At 25.5% G+C, this 22,276-nt stretch overlaps 2 protein-coding genes across 3 annotated transcripts; one reads left to right on the forward strand and one right to left on the reverse strand.

The window, feature by feature from the left end:
• The first annotated feature begins 90 nt into the window (after positions 1-90).
• Positions 91-7,333, forward strand: LOC122500043 (peroxisomal membrane protein 11C-like). The gene is made up of 5 exons (XM_043608743.1): positions 91-565; positions 4,360-4,535; positions 4,800-4,865; positions 5,032-5,300; positions 7,017-7,333. The coding sequence occupies exons 1-4, from the start codon at positions 335-337 to the stop codon at positions 5,240-5,242; spliced, it is 684 nt and encodes a 227-aa protein (XP_043464678.1). The 5' UTR covers positions 91-334; the 3' UTR covers positions 5,243-5,300; positions 7,017-7,333.
• LOC122500042 (breast cancer type 1 susceptibility protein homolog) lies at positions 7,283-22,102 on the reverse strand. 2 transcript variants are annotated; one of them, XM_043608740.1, is made up of 5 exons: positions 21,868-22,102; positions 15,247-15,461; positions 12,946-15,134; positions 9,112-9,235; positions 7,283-7,525 (listed from the first exon to the last, which is right to left on the reverse strand). In XM_043608740.1, the coding sequence occupies exons 1-5, from the start codon at positions 21,948-21,950 to the stop codon at positions 7,341-7,343; spliced, it is 2,796 nt and encodes a 931-aa protein (XP_043464675.1). In that variant the 5' UTR covers positions 21,951-22,102; the 3' UTR covers positions 7,283-7,340. The 2 variants fall into 2 exon arrangements, with proteins under 2 accessions (XP_043464675.1, XP_043464676.1); XM_043608741.1 differs by lacking the exon at positions 21,868-22,102 and adding an exon at positions 15,522-15,678.
• Between the last annotated feature and the right edge of the window lie 174 nt (positions 22,103-22,276).

Below are 22,276 nucleotides of genomic sequence, written 5' to 3' on the forward strand. Positions count from 1 at the left end.
TTCAGTAAAATATTTTTTCTACCGACAGAGGTGTGAACGCACCTTTAAAGCACAATCCAATCTATGTTTAAAAATCCATTGTTTGTATAGACTGTTTACACTTTATGCCAATGCTAACATGGAATTGAATATTTAAACTATGTATTTTAATTTTGATTTATTTTATATTTTTATTTGCGATGTAAACCTCATGAATAATTAGTTAAGTTGACTCCATTCGTTCTAATTAGATAAAGAGGATAATTTTTTGAATGTATTTTTTATGCGCAGAACGCATTTGTCGGATCAAATGTCTAAAGTTCAGAATCAGTTTTGCCACGTGGTTTGAATTGAAATGGATCAAATTTCTCTTTTATCGAATTTTCTAAACGACTATGAAGGTCGTGATAAATTCCTAAGACTTTTCTCGTATACTGCTAAATTTGCGTGTGGAGTAACTTCCGGGAGAACAGCTGGGAATTTGAAAAAAGTTTCAAGTGAAATGAGCAATTGTAGAGTAGTTCTAAGACTGATGGATGACATTCCTGCTTGGCACGATGCTCTGTCATACGAGTGGACTCGAAAGGTGCTTGCTAGAGATAAACTTTAATAAGGTTATCGTATTAATGATTGTAGTTTAGGAAAAGCTATGGCAGCTATCTTATCTCGTGTAACGCCAACTACAACTATTTAACGTCAATTATACACTTTACGTACTTCAAACCCAGTCGCTTAAAAAGCTGGGACTTGAATTACGCAAAAAATTACGCAAATAGTAATACCTATGAAACTTACACTCGCGGTGGGTCTCAGTTGACTTCAACACACACATATGGCTCAGTCCACTGACTAAGAATATTGTCTGGGAGCTGTTGCGGCTATATTTTTAAGAAATCTAGTTTTCAAAATCTACTTCAAAACCTACTATTTTTTACGTTAGGCTAATATTTGGCTACTTTTTTTAGATTTCAGCTACTATTTCTGTTTTTTCGATTCAATTATTTTCAAAAAAAATTCGAAATTCAATTATTTTTATGAAATTTCGCACAAGAATTCAATTGTTTAAAAAAAAAGTTAATAACATTGAATTACATATTATATTTTTATAAATAATAAAATTTCCACAGGAATTCAATTAATTTAAAATCGCATTTTCAAACAAATTTCGAAAAAATCAATTTTATTTAACAGAATTTTTATACAATTCTTCACAATAATTCAATTACTTTCACTAATAATAAATAACATTTTTCATGGAAATACAATTATTAAAAAATTTTTTGATAAAATTCTAAGCAAGAATTCAATTATTTTCATAAATAATAAAACTCATCGAAGAATTTTAATTATTTTTAATACTATTTTAAATTAATTAATCCAAAAATTCAATTATTTTCACAAATAAAGTTTTCCACAAGAATTCAATTATTATTATTTAAAATAAAATTTTCATAATATTTATTATATTTCGAAAAAATTAATTATTTAAAACAATGTTCTTAAAATTCTTCTAAAGAATTCAATTATTTTCAAAAATAAATTTTTGTAACATAAATTCAGTTCTTTTTAAACATTTTAATTAAATTTTTCTGAATAATTCAATTATTTTCATAAATAATAAAATTAATCGCAGAATTTTAATTATTTTTAATACAATTTTACTGGATTTTCTCAAAAAATGTAATTATTCTTAAAAATTTAATTTTAATTCCTCGAAAAAATCAATTATTTAAAAAAATGTTTGTTTAAAATTCTTTGTAAAATTCAATTATTTTCATAAAAAACAATAATTATCACAAGAATTCAATTATTTTTAAAAGTAATTCATTTTTTTTGGAAATTCAATTATTTTAAAAGATTTTAATAAAATCGTTGTCAAGAATTTTTAGGAATTCAATTATTAAAAAAAAAATTGAATAAAATGCCACAGAGACATTCCATTAGGATAACCCTTCAATTATTGTTAAAAATTTTAATAGAATTCTTTGTAAAATTTAATTATTTTTAAAAACTTTTCTCAATTCAATGATTTTCAATATCTACTACTTTCATAAAATTTTCAAACAGAATTCAATTATTTAAAAAAATTTTTATAAAAATCTTCGTAAGAATTCAATTCTTTTCATGAATAATAAAAATTTCTCAGTAATTCAATTATTTAAATTGGAATTTGCATAAAATTAGTCGAAAGAAGTCAATTATTTAAATATTTTTATAAAATTCTTTCATGAATAATAAAATTCGTTGGAGGAAATCAATTTATTAGCAGGATAATAATAAATTTTTCCAAAACAATTTAATTATTCAAATAAAATTTTGATAAAATTCTACCCAAACATCTAATTTATTTTTTAAAATAATTAAATTTTCTTTTTCTGTCGTCGATTTTACACTTTCGGTTCGCTTGAGACTGTTCCCTAATATTGGCGTGAAATATTTACCGTAGTTATCAAAAATCATTATGTTTGTTTCGTTTTGAAAAATATTTAAATAAATATTAACTCAAATGTATCACATTACTCTGTATTTTAGAGCTAAAATAAAAATATATTAACTCTTATTTTCATTTTGTTTCTACAATTCAAGTGAATTTTAATTTTTATATTCTCATCACATGAGAAGGTATTATAATTAGTCAAAAATTTGACTTCTGCTAATTTTACTAAACTAATTCTATCATCGACTTCTAATTCGGTATACTCAAAAATAGTACTTTAAGTATAAACTTTTTAACGACGAAATGTGCAGCTTTTCAACTTGAATTTCAATCTTCTACAATTAGTAGAAAGAAACTATAAAAGTTTTCAAAAATCCATACCCAACTATTTTTGGGGCCGCTCTTTCGAATGACGAGGACAAAATTTTCAAAAAATTAGATTAAACTCTTCTCATGAGGTTGCTTATTACGAATTTAAAGTCAAATTCAGAAAATTGAGGATGACTGACTAATTTATCAAAATTGCTCAAATATCATTGAACAGGGTTACCACAAATATTTTATTTGTTTTTCCCTGATTTTCAGACAAAATTTTCATTTTTTCCCTGACCCTAAAGAATATTCTGATTCACTCTAAAAATTATTACATACACATTGTATCAAAAATAATTAAAATCCTGCGATGAGTTTTATTATTTATGAAAATAATACAAAATTTTCCCAAGAATTTTATTAAAATTTTGCTGAAATAATTAAATTTTAGAGAATTTTATTATTTATAAAGATAATTGAAATTTTGACAAGAATTTTTTTTTTAATTTTTGAACATAATTGAAATTCTGCGAAGAATTTTATTATTTTTGAACATAATTTAATTCTTTAAACGAATTTTATACAAGTTTATAAAAATAACTGTATTTCTGTGAAGAATTTTATTATAAATAATATATAAATAATTGAATTCTTGCAACAAATTTTATCCATGTTTATAAAAATAATTGAATATTTTATTATTTATAAAAATAATTTGAATTCTTGCGACGAATTTTATAAAAATCTTTTTAAATAATTGATATTTTTCGAAAAATTTTATAAAATTTTGTAAATTAAATAATTGAATTATTTTGAATTAATTTATTAAAAATTGAATAATTAAATTCCTACGAAATTTTATCAAGAATTTTATTAAAATTTTTAAATATAATTTAATTTTGATGAAGAATTATATTATTTATAAAGATAATTAAAATTTTGACAATATTTTTTTTTAATTTTTGAACATAATTAAAATTCTGCGAAGAATTTTTATAACTTTTGAAAATAATATTGAATTTCTGGAATCATTTGTAACTTTTCCAAAATTCAATTCTTTTTAGTATTTTGAACTAAAATTCTTTTATCAATCTAGTATTTATGAAAATTGTAAAATTTATTCATTAATTAATTTATAAGTCATAATTTTATGATAGTTCTTGAAAAATTAAGTTATTTAAAAAGAAATTATTGTCAGAAATTGAAAAAATTGAAGGTTTTGTATTAAAATTCGTGGTAATTTCATAGTTTACGAGGCAAACAAAAAAAGCATCAAAATTCAGAGTTTTCTCATGAATTTTAAAAATTCAATTTTTTCCATGCACTTTTACTAAAAATCCCTGACTTTTCCCTGATTTCCCTGACCAATTTTACTTTCCCTGACCTGTGGCAACCCTGTTGAAATTTATTGCTTGGGATTTTTTGGGATCGCTGATTACGAATTCGCTATTAGTTTTCAAAAATTCAAAATGGCGGATCCAATATGGCGGACAAAAGCTTTAATATTTATTCAATTGATCTTAATTTTGTCACTCGGGGGTTTTCGGGGTTGCTGATAACGAATCTGAAGTCGGATTTTGATTATGTAATAATATAATATGTTTAGAGTTTAAATACTGTTTTTCCTCTAGCAATCGAAGTTGATTGACTACGTGAGCGCCATTCAAACTGTAATCGACGTGATTTATTCCCCGATTGAAAGTATATGCTGGGCTGGAGGACATAGAATTTTATCAATCAATACTGAACTGTGGGACACTACAACCACGTATTTTTGGATCACATCAATATCTCTGTCCTTAATTAAGTGAGTTAATTGAGAACTGTTTAATTCATTTTCATATACGTTGGGTCGCAAGTGGTTTCAACCTAAGTGTTTGCACCTCTCGGTTACTTTTTCTCAAGTCATGTTTTTTTACATGTGTTTTAGATTCTAAATTCTGATTCATAAAAAATCTTTATGCTTAGAACACATCGTAAAGTTCCCCTTAGTATTCCTAAAGTATTTCTTGTGAGTACACTTGGATCATTCCTTGAATATATTTTTCACAAATTAAAATGTTTGTTTCAGATCAGCTTATAAAATCATCGAGTTGAACAAGTACAAACAATGTTTAAATGACAAATCTAATAATAGGTGCGTATAACTGTTTTATATGTGACGCGCTCCCAAGAAAGGTGCCCAAGAAGCAAAAAATCGTAGATCATGTTTAAAATTGTTTGAATAAAAATACAGAAAAAGAATCAATTATAATTAACTAATATCCATTAAAATAGTTTTAAAAAATATAATTTTTCTTCAGGATACAGAGGAATAAAATAAAAGTGCAGCAACGCTCCGAACTAGTAACTTGCATCAGATTGATTCTCGACTTTAGTTACGCTGTGAGTTACTTGCCCAAAGGCACACTTTATGGAGGAAAACTAAAAACTTGGCAAGTGGGTGCGTTGGGAACGTTGTCTTCGTTAATCGCTATTTACCAGGCATTGAATAAACGAGCCAAATCTTCATAATCCTACAATTCATCGTTATGATTACAATTATTGTTAAATAATATTAAATGTACGAAAGGTGAGGTTAACAAATTTTGTAATATATATATATATATATATATATATATATATATATATATATATATATATATATATATATATCATATTACTATAGTTATTCATTGATAAGTAAATAAATTTTTCCTAACAATAGAAGTTAATTTAATTATTCTAAATTCTATCCTTCAGAGTCAGTTTCTAGTGAAACATTGATCAATAAAGAGTAAAAACATTATGTAATAAAATTGAAAAAAATATATTTGGGTGATTCTCCGCGTAGCGCACGATTTGGTTTATGAAATTAAAAAAATTTTTTTTTATCGTTATGATTATTATCAATATATTTTTTTGAAGATAAAGGCTTTAGAAAGAAAAATCCATAGCGGACCGGAAAAATTATTTATAATTTTTGTTGTAAACAAGTGTAGTAATTAACTAATTCACTGTTTGGACACATTCTGTCAAAAAAAATTTTGCGGTAATTTAAACAATATTATAGCGTAAATCTCATTTAAAAATTATTATTTTGGTAATTTATGGAAATTTATACGTAAATTTATGGAAATTTTCGCGATAATTCATAAAAATATGTAAAATTTAAATTATTATTAAAAATTTGAATTTTGGCAATTTATGGAAATTTTCGCGGTAATTTATGGAAATTTATAAGGTAATTTATGGCATTTTGTAAGGTAATTTAAAGAAATCTTGTCGGTAATTTTTAAAAATATGCAAAGTATCTAGAAATCACAATTGAAAGCTATAGGTTTTTTTACTTCTTATATATGTTGCACCATAACACTACATTTGCACTAGGTTCTTCGTAATACGAAGGTCGGTGGAAACTTTTTCAACCGACTTTGGATATTTTAATTTTTTGAGAAAAGTATCATTAATTTTCAATCGGTTTAAAGTGGATCTCATTCGTATTGACCAAAACAATATAACTACGCTTTATTTTTTTTTTTATAAATAATTGTTTAATTTGTGATAAAATATTTAAGGGTCGGTGAAGACTATTTTGTGATTCCCTTTTCAAATTCCCAACATAAAATGAGTGAAAAATGAATAAATCAATTAGAACATTGATTCTTTTTCCTGAATTAACTTAAGGAAGTTATTTTTTGTGTTTACAAAAGTAATTTTAAGTTAACATTTGATTTTCATTTAAATAATTTACTGTTTGTTGATAAAATAATGAATAGCATCCAAATTTGCTGTCAAGCAAAAACTGAAAAAAACATATATAAAATTAATTTTTTTTTAAAATTTTTTTTATTCAACTGTACTAAAGTAGACGATACTAAAATGTCAATAGTAATTGCATATTACTAAAATTATTAACTTTTTTTTCTAAACTTCCTGTGGAGACAGGTAAAAATTTGACGTTTTCAGCCTTAAAACCGCTTATTTATGAAAAATTATAATATTAGATACAAAAATAATTATTGGTTTTTGTTTCTAAACATATAGATAACCTTTTCACGTTGGAATTGTAAAAATATATGAAAATTATTTATTATTTTTCCATTACAACATGAAAAAAACCAAGTTCTGCGCTACGCGGAGAATCACCCATTTAGTTTTTTTTTACGTTAATTCTTTACATCAGAAAAATTACAGAAAAAAATTGATGCTGCCTAGATATATTTTTGAACCTTCCGTCCGACATAATTATGTCAATCGAAAGGCGCATTTTTCTAGGTATTGACTTTTCCAATTGTTTTATTTGTAGATCGTTACATATGTTATATGTATGTAAACGGATAGTTTCATAAAATTGACGTTTTTGTAACTATCCGTACACATAAGCTGGTGGAGGGTTGAACAGGTACTGTAGGAGAGTCGACAGTAATAAAGATTTCTTCCATCAATACGGCGAACGGTTAAAATCAAAAGTACAGATTAATCAAGTGAACTATTAACTTATTTAACTTTAAATTTCATACGACGCGACAATTTATGGTACAAAAGTAAGGAATGCAATGTACATAAGCAAAATTTGCAAATTCAGCTATTATTTTATTTACAATAAAGAATTTGTTTAAATAATATTGACTCAGTCTTCGGAATCGTATTCAAATTCCTCTTTCAAAAGATCCTCTGGTAAGCCAACAGTGGAAGCCTCCTCTGGCGATATTCCTTGAATGTAGTCGAACAAAGAGATTACTTTGTACTGACTTATGCATTCAACTAACCACTCTTGTTCAACTGGCACTGCTTTAGTTTTCTTAAACCAATCCCCTAAAACAAATTATTATGTACATACTGAATGAATAAATAAAGCACTAGCTATTTATTCTTATAAATATTTCGAAACATTATCTCAGATTTTAAAGGAACTTATATAAAAAAAGAAGGCGCTTCTTTTCTTCCTTCAAGCTTTTTCTGATAAACAAATATTTAAGAAAATAATGTCAAAGAACTGAAAAATTTTAATTGTAAAAATTTAATCAATTTTTAAACATAATCGCTGTATTTGCTGTAAATATTCTTTTTTTTAAACTTGCCGTAATTAATATAATTATGTATATAGGGAGACTACGAGTTGATCTAGAGGTGGAGGCGCGAAATACAATTGATATTTATCATCACATGGTTGCCACAAAATCTAGATTTCAAAATTCCAGGCTTTTTCCAGGTTTTCCAGGTTAAAAATATTAAAAATTCCAGGATAAAATTTAGGAATTATTTGTCATGAAAAAACAAGTATTTTACAAAACTGCATTTTTATGTTTATTTTTCTGAAAGTGATACTTTTGATATTCGATTTTTCAATATATTTTTTTAAAATTATATGGTTTTTTCTATTGAAACTACTTTATTTCATACTCAATAGTAAGAATTTAAGTTGCGCAAAATTAATTTGAAAATATTAAAGTATTTCTTCTTTGAATTTTACTCGGGTTAATATGTAAAATTTGAATATTTATAAAAGCAATCAGACCATTAACTTTATTTGAATGTGCATTCACATTTTTTTAGAATATTTTTAATTTATAAAAACATTATTAATCATCGTGAAGTAATTTTAACTTAAACGGAAGACAAAATTTAAACTTTTTTATCACATATAAAACGGAGGTCAAAAAATTTTTAAAATGCACATAATGATAGAAAAAACATTGTACTTTCTGGCACTATTTAAAAAAAATTTCTAAGAGTTTGAAAAAAACCATAAAAATTTAGTTTTCTTATAAAACTCCTATTGGAGACATGTTAAAAAGACTTTAAAGATGAAATTATTTTAGCCATTGTATAAATTCAGTTAAATAAAATTGTTTAATTTTTTTAATGATAAGTAAGTGCTAAATTTTTTCTATGAAAATGGTTAATAATATTATCAGAGAGTAGATTTTATAAAATTAATCGAGATATCAAAAATGTCACTTTCAGAAGAATCAGCCATAATTAGCACATTGAAGTCATGTCTAAATTAAATAATTTTCATCTTCAAACTTTGTTCAAATTTCAAAATCTTGAACAAAAAGCAACTGGTAACAAAAAATTTTGACAATCGTAATACTAATAAAGATATAAAATCCTATTTTTCACAGTTTTAGTCAATAATTAAAAAGAAAAATTAAATTGTTTAATTTAGTCAATAATTAAAAAAAAATTAAATTAATTTAAAGAGAAGATAACATGGAAAAGGAAAATTGCATGTTAACATTTTTAAAGAAAAATAACATGTTGAATGAAATTTTTCTTAATATCTTTCATTAACCCAAAAAAATTCCAGAAATTCGTTCAAATTCCATGCTATTTCCAGGTTTTCCAGGTTGTGTGGCAACCATGTCATCATATAGCATAAAAAAGTTAATACTTACTTATTACATCATCATCCCAATGATCGCACTGCATGATGATAATCTTCTTGTTATTATCATTATTATAATTAATAAAATCCTCCATTTTTTGTAGAATTGTAGCTCCCATATGAATTAGTAAATCCTATAAAAGTAAAAATATAAGCATTTTAAAGTGTAACATAAAGTATCCTCAGCCTACGTTGACTTAACCCCACTCTAATGTTCTTAAATGTAACTTTTAGACCCCACCAAGTGACCCAATAGACACAAAAGTATATTTTAATCAAAAGCAATCTCGCATGTCTCTTCACTTTCAGAATCATTAATTTGTAAAAAAAAGTTCAATTCTATCGAAAATAAAGATTGACTCAAAATTATGGTACGCGACAAACTATGGATGGTACATGGTACAAGGGGTTAAATTGTGGTACGATTACATAATTATGGTACGGTCCGGCAACACTCTGTAACTTTTACACCACCTCAAGAGTAGGTGCAGAAAGTGTAGCGAAATGTATGATAAAATTACGTCACATCCGGCAAAGAGAACATCATAGTGCAGGTTAGGTGTTAAAGTGTAAGAAGTGCAGGCAACGAAAACATACCTATTTATAAGTAAAATTAATCAAATTAAAAGTATGAATAGTGATTTTTAAAGGGTTTTTCACGAGCTACAAGCTGGTGATGCGAAAAAGATGTTTTCTTTCAACTTGACCTCGAAATTCAAGGTCAGTGTAGCTTAATTAGTTTTTTTTACGAATGCGCTTCAAATATGGACGTAATTAGCTAAAAAAAAAACGTTGATAACATCAGTACAAAAGAAATGTACCTATAAAAATTGGTCCGATTTGCTTGATACTTGTTACTCGCGGGTTTTCAGGGTCGCTAATTACGAATCTGGTATCAGATTTTCAAAATTCAAAATAGCTGATCCAATATGGCGGACATTAAAACTAAAAAGTTGATTATTTTTTATGAAACTTAGTACATAAAGGTTTTTGGAGTCGTTGATTACAAATCTTACATCAGATTTTGAAAATTTGATGCCAGATTCGTAATTAGCGACCTCAAAAACCCCCAAATAATGAATTTCAGGCAAATTCAAACAATTTAGCTTCCTCATGAGGAAGCTTTGCATTGGTGACGATTTTCAATTTTTCAAAAGAACAGGGTGGCCGCTGGACCGGGAAACCGGGAAAACCGGGAAAACCGGGAAATGACAGTGAATTTTTTTGGACAGGGAAAAACCGGGAAATGACAGTGAATTTTGATCTTGACCGGGATTTTGGAATTTTTTTTTAAAAACACACATTACTTTGTGAGGAAAAATAGAAATATTTATTTTAAGACTTAGGTATTAACTATATTTCATTAAAAAAGATTGAATGATCTTCTATAAAATCTATTTATATTTTGTCAGAGAATTTTATAAAAAGTACTATAAAAATATTCAATATCTAGAATTTATAAGGAAATTATGAATTTTGTTGTCCAACGTAACATACTTAGAAAAAGAAAATATTAAATTTAATTTTAAATTCTTTCTATTTCTAACAATAATTAAACAAAATATAATTTTAATTAAATTTGTCAAAAAAATTTCAAAGAGAAAAAATTTCACATCCTATAAAATAATGAAAAATAAATCAATTTAAAAATTTTTTTGCAATTAATATTATAACAAAACAAATAAGAATTATTAAAAATTTGAACTAATTAGAACAAAAGTGATACGATAAATTCATAAAAATGAATTTTTGAATAATAAATAAAGTAAATAAAAATAAATAAAATTTCTTTTCTTAGAAAATAAATTTTAAAAAACCGTATTTTTCATTAATATCAATTAGTTTTTTTACAATTATTCATAAGCAAATTTTTCGATTTTTTAGAATGTTAAATTAATATTACTAATATTATTGTAGATTGAATTTTAAAAAATTTAAAATTGAAGTTTTAGAAAAGTTGAATTTTAAAAGATTTTAATTAAAAATTCTGAATAATTTAGTCTTTAAAAATATTTTTATTCACATTTTCTCAAATTAGTTATGTTTTTAAATATGTAATATTTAATTGAAAAATTTTCAAATTATTCAAAATTTCATGAAATTGTCTTGTAAACAAGTGGATTTTAGAAACATTTTAGTTATTTCTAGAATATAATTGAATTAAAATTTTGAAAATAATTTTTAATAAGTTGCAGTAGCAATTCTTAAAAATTATTCAAATTTAAAGGATTTGAAATTTTAATTTTTTTTTGAAATTTGAATACCTACTATATGGAAAAATAATGGATAATAATTAAATATTTATTTCAAAAAATCTATTTAAGTTCAAAATTATTTTTAGAGTAAACTAAAATATTTTTAGGGTTTGGGAAAAAGTCAAAGTTTTGTCTAAAAATCAGGAAATTCTTTCAATCTTTCATGGAATAATTTATTTTCAGAGTTATTATTTATGACCGGGAAAAATAATTTATGACCGGGAATGGACCGGGAAATGACCGTGAATTTTTTTTTACAAAAAAAGTGGCCACCCTGAAGAAGGTTATACGGACTCATTTTCATCTAGAACATATGTATATTCAATTACGAGCAAATGTCCAGATGTATGTGTGTGTATGTCACAAAAATTGTGTACAAATTATCTCAGACAAATTTTTATGGATTGTCCTGAAATTTTGCAGGTTTATTGCAGTCATTAATACCTAAAATCTGACACAAGGATTTTCGAAAATATCTACAACATTTTTTTTAATACAATTTTTTTAAAATTCAGAAAAAATTTTTTTTTGTATTTTTTGTAATAATTTTTTTATTTGTTAATATTTTCATTAATTATTCTCAAAATTACATTCCTGACAAGAAAACGAATCGATTGATGTATACAAAGTATATATTTTATCAAAATTTATAAAATTAATAAATATTTTTCTTTTTCACAAAAAATTCAAATTTTTTTCATAATTTATTTAATATTCCTAATATTAATATTTTGAAATGATTATTTTATCATAAAAAAGAACCAATTGGCAAATGAAAGTGTAAATTTCACCAAATATTTATATAACAACTTATAAATGATTTATATCACTTTATTTTTAACAAATCTTTTGGACGAACCCTTTTGTACATAGTTTTTCAAAAGTTTGCAAAACCGCAATTTTTATATATTGAGGAAGCTAAATGGTCATGAAATGAACAACTTGTTTTAAATTTGTCCGCCATTTTGAATTTTGAAAATCTGATGCCACATTCATAATCAGCGACCCCAGAAACTCTCGAGTAACGAGTTTCAAGCCATTTTAATGTGCAGAAGCATGAATATTAACTTGTTAACTTTAAGAAAGTTTTTCTCGAAAACTTGATTTTAGGCGTAAGGTGCCTTTTAACTTACCAGGTCACATATCATGAATCTACAGTTAATGAACGAAAGACGCTTTAAATTTCTAAAAATGAAGAAAAATTGTAAAAATGATGAGGTATTTCCCCGTTCTGTAAAATTTGTGAAATGGCGCTTAACAGGTTCAGATCGCAGACCCTTCATTTATAAAAAGCCACTTTTACGTGGACACTTACATTGTGTGGTATTAATCGATACGCGAGTGTGTAAGTAAACAAAAATAAATAAAATAAAAAAATTAACATATATTTGTTTTTCGTAAAGCCATGTCCACAATAGGTTCTACTTTTGTCCTTATGTTGATCATAATATAAAAATACAGAGAATATATTTGTGGGCATCGCCAAAAAAGCATCATTTACTTGTAATCAAGTATTATTACATTCATTATTATGAATAATATTTATTACTACTGCCTACACTTAACCATATTAATATTTTAATGCTTACCGAGTAATCTGCAACGGAAACATCATTAAATGGACCTTGACAGAGACAGATGAATCCTTCAAAAATATTCCTTGTTCTCAACCGTGATTTTTTTGGACCTTCCTCTAAAGTTAAATTATCAACAACTTCATATTTATCTTCATTGAGCAACTCTTTTCTTTGCAAACTATCAGACACCCAATCTATGCTAACTATCCACTTTCCATAAGCAATTCCTTGTAAATATTTTAAAGTCTTTTCTGCCGTATTTCGCTGTCCGACAACTTTAACGATCACGTGCGTGGCGGTGGAATTAAACCTGCCGATAAAATCAGCATCAACTAATTCACACAGGTTTTTTACCTCTTGAATTTGCGAACCTGACAGACCACTGCAAACAAAAGATAACTTTCGTTTTTCTTCGAAACCTTTTTCTGCGATTAGTTCCCTACACGTTTCGTCGTGATTTTCAAACGTAGGCGATGTATTTAATGGTTCTAGGTCCAAACAAGTTTTAGACGTTCGCGATGTATTTGTTTTCATAACTTTTGGTGTACTGTGATAAAGAGGATATGATTTTCTTTTAACTCCTGTTTTCTTAGATGGCTTCTTCTCTTCTAGTGCATTTGTTTCAAAGTTATGAGAGGAGAAGGATGACTTTCTCGAGTCCTCATTTGATTTTTTTAAATTATCGGGAATAGTGAGTGAATCTTCCTGGCAAGTCTTTACCCCGAAAAGTTGCTTCTCAAATTTGTCAAGCATAATTTGTTCTTCGGAAATGTCCATCGATATATTCGACATGTTTACCAAATCTTCTTTCTCAGAAATAGATACATCTTTATTGTGCGACTGCACTTGTTCTATTTCATTCGCTGCTTTTCTATTTTCTTTGAACTTGTCGATAAAGGAGAAAAGTTGGGAAGGTTCCGTTGTGCTCGAATTTAGTTTATTTGCAAGAATCTCTTGCTCGTTTCTCGCAATACTTTTCTCGCAATCGCCAGTAATGACCCCGGACTGTATTTTCGGAGAAGTTTCTTTATTTGTATTCACGAGATTCAGACTGGATTGTCTTCGAATGATTTTCGATTTTTCAATGACATCGGCAAAGAAATGACTCGCAAGATCCTCAGGTTCCGGACTGTGTGAATGAGAATGAAAAGAATTAACTGCATGTACAGGCGGCTTTTCAAGTACCCTATTAAGAGAGCATGGAACAATTGAGCTGCTGTCAGTGTTTTGATCAAATTTGTTACTTTCTTCCACTACTTCATTCTCGACAGGCTTATCACTTTCCCTAAACTGGGGAAAACTTTCCAATTCTTTAAATAGTTCAGTATTAATATCAAGATCGTCTAAAATGTGTCTGTATTTTTCACTTTGTTGGACATCGGTTTCCTTCTGAGTATTATTAACTTCATTATTCGAAAGCGGAATTTCTCTTGTTTCTTGAGGTGTATCAATTGAAAGGTGTCTCAATTGTGAATCATTTTGCGGAGGTACTAAGTCTAGAGTTCGCAATTCAACAGTTTGAGAACTTGGTATGCTTTCGTTCATTTTTGAAGTATCTGGACTTAAATCTTTTAACTGTGAATCATTTTGAGGGGATATTAAAACTAAAGTTCTAATTTCAGAAGGAGGGGAATTTTGGAAGCTATCGTTCACTTTTGAAATTTCTAGACTCAAATTTCCTCTGGTTTTACTAATACCGGAATCAGATAAGTTTGTAATAAATGAATTTGCTACTTTGGAATCTTTAGAACATGGAACTGTAGTAGTGAATGAATCATCATTTCTCCTTTCTTCATTCTTAGATTTATTTAATTTACCAAAATAATAAAAGGGAATTTGCCTTTGTTTCTTAAACATTCGACCTAGTTTTTTAAATGGCACAAGATTATTAGTCTCCGAAGATTTTCTGGTTCTTTCCAATACACTTTTTGTAGAAATTGTAGATTTAAATTGTTGAACTTGAAACGACGGCCTTACAGAATCTTCGGGCAAACTCAAACTTTGCGACTGTAAATTCTTTACAAAACTGAAATCTTGATTCATGACATTGTCAACTTTCTCCGTTAAAACATTCACTTCTTCGGGACTGCTTTTTTCAATCATGCGTTTATTTTCACTTTTTGGATTTTCAATTTCTGAAGTTTGTTTCAAAATATTATTTGCAGTCTCACTATCAAGAGTGGCTTCATTATGATCATCAACTGTAAATTAAAAAAAATATATTTTTTAAAAATACTGTTAAATTTAATAACCAACTATAATAGTTTACTCTTCGAACAATAGTAGAAATATATATATATATAAAAAACTTACCCTTGAAATTAATATCAGCTTTCACGGCATTTTCAATTTTGTGAAAATGTTCAATAATATCATTTAATTGATTATTTTGAACCAGAGTTCGGCGTGTTAGTGTTCCATTACACATTGGACAATGTGCGCTCCGTTTTATCATCACTTTATTAATGCATTGTTGACAAAATGGATGTCCACAGCGAGGAGTGTAGGGATCAGTACAAACTCCGAGACTGTAACAGAAAACATTCTTCATTTTCTCTAGAAATTTAAGTAAATTTAAATCATCTCACCTCAATACATTTCGGAATTAAATTATCTTGATTTGCTGAGAAACGATTCTTTTTCAAGATTTTATATCCACTTACGACAATACGAGAAAACACATTAAAAACATTTTATTTATAAATATATAGAATTATATTTTGTAATAATTTTTGAATTGTGAGGACATTTTGCCACTTGCAACGAACTTGCAGGTTTTAACATTAGGTTAATTAAAAGTTGCGTTTAAAACTAATATGTAGCTAGAATACAGGGTTGCCACAAAAATTTAATTTTTCCCCCTGATTTCCAGACAAAATTTTGACTTTTTCCCTGACCCTATAAAGATAATAATATTCTGATTCACTCCAAAAATTATGAGATACTCAAAAAAATATTTTATTTTATTTATTTACTAATTTCTTTAATATTGTAAACTTATTCGAAAACATAATTTAAAAATTCGAATAATAATAATAACCATTTAATAATTCGAAAACATAATAAATTTATTCGAAACATTCGAAAACTTCTTTTTTAAATAAATATTTATTCATTATATTATGTTTTTTTATTGAAATTATTTAATTTATATTTGATTTATAATTCTTGTTTATTTTGTAATATATTTTATATATTATAAAAATAAACATAAAAAATGATAAAATAAATAGAAAAACAAATCAAAGTAATTTTTAAAAAAATAATTATATTTAAAATTCATCGCAAAAATTAAATTATTTTTTATAAATAATAAAATTCTCCTGAGGAATTCAATTATTTTCAATACAATTTGAATAAACTTTAAAAATCAAATATTTAAAATTATTAAGAGACACGATTATTTTAAAAAGTTGAAAAAATTCTCTTTACTTTCAAAATTTTCAATTATAACTATTAAAGAAACTCCATTTATTTAAAAAAGGTTTAAAGATATTCTTCAAAAGAATTTAATTCTGATTTTGCTTCCTCGTGAGGAAGCTTTGTAGTCGTTTAATTTACAAAATTTTTAAAAATCCTTTTAACAAATTTTCTTCTATATAGGACTATGTTATATAAGACCCTGAACAATTGTCCGGATGTATGTATGTGTGTGTGTGTATGTGTGTGTGTGTGTGTGTGTGTGTGTGGATCCCGATTTTTGTGAACACGATAACTCGAAGAGGTTTTAACGAATTTGGCTAAAATTTACCAGGTATATTTATCATAAAAATATCTCGAAATGGATTGATAGACTTTAAAAAATTCTCAAAAAATTTTTTTTTTTCAAAATTTTTTTTTAAGTTGGTTATTGAAGTGAATATATAATAAAATCTTATTCTTTGCATCAAGACGAATCGATTGGTAAATACAAAGTATACATTGTACAAGAATTTATAGAGTTAATCACAATTGAACCCCTTGATGCAAGAACCAGACATGGACCATTGAAATTAAATGGGCTACGTCTGGTTCTTGCATCAAAGGGTTCAATTAAAGCTGAAAAATTCGCATTTCTATCAAAAAATGAGTTCTTTCCGCAAAATTATGTTGCCGTATAAGAAAATCTTACTCATTTATTTCTAAAATCTTATTCTTTGCACCAAGACGGATCGATTGGTATATATAAAGTATATATTGTATTTAAATTAATAGAATTAAAACCAATTATAGGCAAAAAAATTTATTTTTTTTTAAATCTTGTTTTTGTACAATAAAATTTTATCATTTATTGAAAAATAAATCAAACATCTTATTCTTTGCATCAAGACGAATCGATTCATGTATATAAAGTATATATTAAAATAGCTTTTCGCAAAAATGACAATTCGCAAAAGTGACATTTCGCAAAATTGGCTTCTCGCAAAAATGACTATTCGCAAAAGTGCAGTTCGGTAAAATGACATTTCGGAAAAATGACATTTGGGGAATAATCATGCGTCCCTTGCTTGAAACTTGTTACTCGGGGGTTTTAAGGGTCGCTGATTACGAATCTAACATTAGTTTTCCAAAATTCAAAATGGCGAATCCAATATGGCGCACGACAAAATAAAAAATTAATTATAATGGCTTGAAACTGAATACTCGGGGGTTTTTAGGGTCGCTGATTACGAATCTGTCATTATTTTTTCAGGGTATTTATCGAAATTTGATTTCACCAAAAATTATCATACTGATGTCAGATTAACCAGTTTCAAACAAATTCAATAAATTTTAAAAAATTTTCCGCCATATTGAACCAGATATTTTGAATTTTGAAAGACTGATTTCAGATTCGTAATCAGCGACCCTGAAAATCCCCAAGTATTCAGTTTTAAGCCAATCTGATCAATTTTTTATTTCGTTGTCCGCCATATTGGATCCGCCAAGGGGTTAAAATTGAATTTTTATGAAGAATTTTATCAGAATTTTTAAAAACAATTGGGTCAGTCCATTATATTTCACCTGAAGCCGTTGCGGCCTATTTTTAAAAAAATCTCTTAATTTGTAAAAAATGATGTTGAATATCCATAGAATTCATTTTTGAGAATTATTTTATAAAATTTTTTGAATTTAACTTAGAATTTTAATTTTTAAATTGAGTTGGACAGAAAAAAGGTTAGATTGACAGTTATGTAAATTTAATAAAAAAGCATGGAAATAATTTAGATAATAGAAATTTCTTGAATGATATTTGTTAAAAATGAGCTAATTTACTTGTATAAATAGATTATTATGTAAACATACTCAAAATAATAGATAAAAATTGATTTTAAAACTTAACTATGAAATGTCAAAAGTCACTACATTTTAATTACATTTATCTAAAAAGTTTATAAATATTAAAAAATTTATTTCTATTTAATGTAAAGTATTTTCAATGTACTTTCATAATATGTGCTAACTTTTTAATCTTATAATATAGAAATATGAAAAATTTTACCTTTAATATTGAGTGTTTCATGATTTTCAGTGATTTTAATCACTTATTTCTTCTCAGGTGCAAGACTAAAAAATCCAATTTTTGTCTTAATATTTAAGTTTGACCTTCTTTTCCATTCTATTAAATTTTGGTGATGGAGAACGAGCTACTTTGTAGTTTTATTCATGTTTAAAAAATCTGCTTCCAAAAGCGAGTTTGTTGGTTAAAATGCAGGTAATTTTATAACACTGAAGTTGGCTATCTCAATAGTCATGCAAAAATCTACTTGCATTTTAACCAACAAATTCTTTTTTTCAGCAGATATTTTAAACTAAATTTAAAATGAAAAGTAGCTCGTTCTCCATCACCAAAATTTAATAGAATGGAAAAGAAGTTCAAACTTAAATATTAAGACAAAAATTGGATTTTTTAGTCTTGCACCTGAGAAGAAATAAGTGATTAAAATCACTGAAAATCATGAAACACTCAATATTAAAGGTAAAATTTTTCATATTTCTATATTATAAGATTAAAAAGTTAGCACATATTATGAAAGTACATTGAAAATACTTTACATTAAATAGAAATAAATTTTTTTATATTTATAAACTTTTTAGATAAATGTAATTAAAATGTAGTGACTTTTGACATTTCATAGTTAAGTTTTAAAATCAATTTTTATCTATTATTTTAGGTATGTTTACATAATAATCTATTTATACAAGTAAATTAGCTCATTTTTAACAAATATCATTCAAGAAATTTCTATTATCTAAATTATTTCCATGCTTTTTTATTAAATTTACATAACTGTCAATCTAACCTTTTTTCTGTCCAACTCAATTTAAAAATTAAAATTCTAAGTTAAATTCAAAAAATTTTATAAAATAATTCTCAAAAATGAATTCTATGGATATTCAACATCATTTTTACAAATTATGAGATTTTTTTAAAAATAGGCCGCAACGGCTTCAGGTGAAATATAATGGACTGACCCAATTTGAATTCCTGTGAAGAATTTTATTTGTAAAAATAATTGAATTCCGGAGAAAAATATTATTTATAAAAAAAAAATTTCTTGTGAAGAATTTTATTCAAAAATTTGTTTAAATAATTGAATTTCTCAGAATTTTGAAACAGTTTTTGAATATAATTAAATTCCATCGTGAAATTTCATTAAAAAATTGAAAATATTTTAAATCTGACGAAAAATTTTATTAAATTTTTTTTAAATAATTGAATTCATGTGAAAAATTTTATTTTTGAAAAGTTAAAATTTCTTAAATAATTGAATTGCTTCGAAGATTTTTATTTTTTACGAAAATAATTGAATTGTTCTAAAGATTTTTATAAACATTTTTGACAATATATGTATTCCTAGGAAGAATGTTATATTTTACGAAAATAATTGTGTGATCAATTTATTTTTTACAATTTTTCAAATTTATAAAGCATTTTATCAAAATTGTTTTAAATAATTGAATTCTCGAGAAAAATTTTACTATTACGAAGATAATTAATTTCTTGAGAGGAATTTTATTCAAATTTTTTTATATATAATTGAATTCCCATAAAAAATGTATTATTTGTGAAAATAATTGAATTCTTAAAAAAAATGAATAGAAAATAATTGAATTGTATAGGAAAATTTTATTAAAATTGTAATTTTATTAACTAAATCTTGTAAAGAATTTTGTCAAAACTTTTATAAATAATAGAATTTTTAAAAGAATTTTATTTAAATTTTTCGAAATAATTGAATTTCTGAGAACTATTTTTTTCTATTCTCTGCATTTACATTTGAATTCTTTGGAGAAACTTTAATAAAAAATTGGTAAGCAATTGAATTTTTGTGAAATTTTTATTAAAAATTTGTTTAAATAACTGAATTCTTTTGAACAATTTTATTAAAATAGGGTGAAGGAACCAGTTGTCGAGTCGACACCAGTTTTCGAGTCTTGGTGACTATTTATGTCTATAAATAGTAAATTATATTAAATACGTAAAATAAAATAATATAACAATATTCCCAATTAATATAGTTATTCATAAAAAAATGTTTTATTTTGTAATGTTAAATTGTTTTTCTTAAAAAAAATAATTTTATATGCATTACTCACGAAATCAGAGGAATGACACCATTTGCTATTTTCATTCGTAATGTGACTTGTGTTATTTAACTTCTAAGTACAGTTTATTTTTTAATATTTAAAAAACTTTTTTAATACCATTAAATTCTGAAGAAAACAAAGAGTATCTAACTGTTGATAATTACTTTATATGACTATTTATTAGTTTAAATAAAATTAATACTCGGTAACTGGTACTGAATTTTGATTGCTCTCCAATTGTCGATTTGTTGACTCGAGAAATGGGTTTGGCATATTTTATTATTTGACACCATTTTTCGATTGTCAATTAAAAACGTAAGCATAAATATTATCTGTCATTTTCGTAGGTTAATATATGGTTAGGTTTTTGTAAACATCTATTAATTAATTTAATTTTCTAAATACTTGAATTTGGATAAAAAAATTTGTATTGAAGAATTAGCCTCGACAAATGGTATTTTACAAACAATTTCTTTTATATTAATTATTTAATATATAATTTATTTTTTTAACGAAATTTTATCAAGTATACTAGCTTAGATACTCCTCTTACTTAAATTATATTTTTTAATTTACATGGATGGTTTTGATTGTGATTAAAAAATGTGTAAATGTTGAACCTCACTATTTCCTCGACAAATGGTTCCATCACCCTATTAGATATTAAAAATAATTGAATTTCGGAGAAGAATAAAATTTATAAAGATAATTGAAATTTTGACAAGAATTTTTTTATATTTTTGAACCTAATTGAATTTAGGCAAAGAAGATTATCACTTTTGAAAATAATTAAATTTCTGTAATCAGTTGTTCTTAAAATTTCTATTTAAATTCATTAAAAATGGAAACTTTTTGAAATTTCAAATTGAAACCTTTAAAGTTCATCTATTTATATGAAGATTGTAAACGCAACTCTTTTGAAATCCAATTAATTTTGAAATTTTTAATTAAAATTATTATTAGAGAAGAATTTTAGTTAAAAAATTGATTTAACTTTATTAGTTTTTCCTTTAAGAAGAATTCTCTAAAGCGGTATTTAATTGTATAGAATTAAACAAGTTTAATTACTTCAACATTTTATTTTATTTTATTGCAAGTAAATAATTATAGAAAATTTTTAGATAAATGAGTAAATTTTTTTGGTATTTATAATGTAATATTTAAATGTACAGAAGAAAAATAAATTTAATGAAAAGTTTCAACTTAACCTAACTTTCTTAAGAGGTTTTTCTCGTTTTTCTCAAAAAAGCAAATATACTATTACTTTTAATCGCTCGTTTTTCTTTCTCATTTAAAGTCGTACAATGACGAGGAAACTAAAACATTGTTTCCACTCTGATAGACAAATTAAAAATTTAATAATAAATAAAATAATCTGTTTACCAAATACTGCATGTCAAAGATTTCCTGATTAAACTTAAAGCATCAGACAACTTTCGAATTTTATTTTCTCTTTTCAAGAACATTTTTCACTATTTCTTAATTTATTTCTCTTTAAGAATCATTTATAAAATTCCGAAATTCTTTGTCTACAACTTCTCATAATGAACAATTCAAAACTTATTCAACTATTCGAAACTGTCAAAACTTTGTCCTTTGTTGATTAGATGGCCAAAGCCAAACACAAATTCGGATTAAGGCCCAAGCACAATAAACTCGTCGTCCGGCTTCTGTTTTAGGGGGCTTTCACACTTGCTCTATGAAAAACTCACGAATGAAAATGCAACAAATGATTGAATTAAAACTAAAAGAGATCTCGAATTAAAAATACATACATATTTTATTGGGGAAA

This window comes from Leptopilina heterotoma, unplaced genomic scaffold (genome assembly GCF_015476425.1).
Source record: "Leptopilina heterotoma isolate Lh14 unplaced genomic scaffold, ASM1547642v1 Lhet_180, whole genome shotgun sequence".
NCBI lineage: Eukaryota > Metazoa > Arthropoda > Insecta > Hymenoptera > Figitidae > Leptopilina > Leptopilina heterotoma.

What these genes read in the sequence shown, in the direction of transcription:
- LOC122500043 (XM_043608743.1), top strand. Translation starts at nt 335, where the DNA reads ATGGATCAAATTTCTCTTTTATCGAATTTTCTAAACGACTATGAAGGT. An exon ending in CATACGAGTGGACTCGAAAG is followed by an intron (nt 566 to 4,359) that starts GTGCTTGCTAGA and finishes TTTTTCCTCTAG; the next exon opens with CAATCGAAGTTGATTGACTA. An exon ending in ATATCTCTGTCCTTAATTAA is followed by an intron (nt 4,536 to 4,799) that starts GTGAGTTAATTG and finishes TGTTTGTTTCAG; the next exon opens with ATCAGCTTATAAAATCATCG.
- LOC122500042 (XM_043608740.1), bottom strand. Translation starts at nt 21,950, where the DNA reads ATGTTCTTGAAAAGAGAAAATAAAATTCGAAAGTTGTCTGATGCTTTA. An exon ending in TCTTTGACATGCAGTATTTG is followed by an intron (nt 15,462 to 21,867) that starts GTAAACAGATTA and finishes TTTCTGTTACAG; the next exon opens with TCTCGGAGTTTGTACTGATC. An exon ending in TTGGGATGATGATGTAATAA is followed by an intron (nt 7,526 to 9,111) that starts GTAAGTATTAAC and finishes AATTTGTTTTAG; the next exon opens with GGGATTGGTTTAAGAAAACT.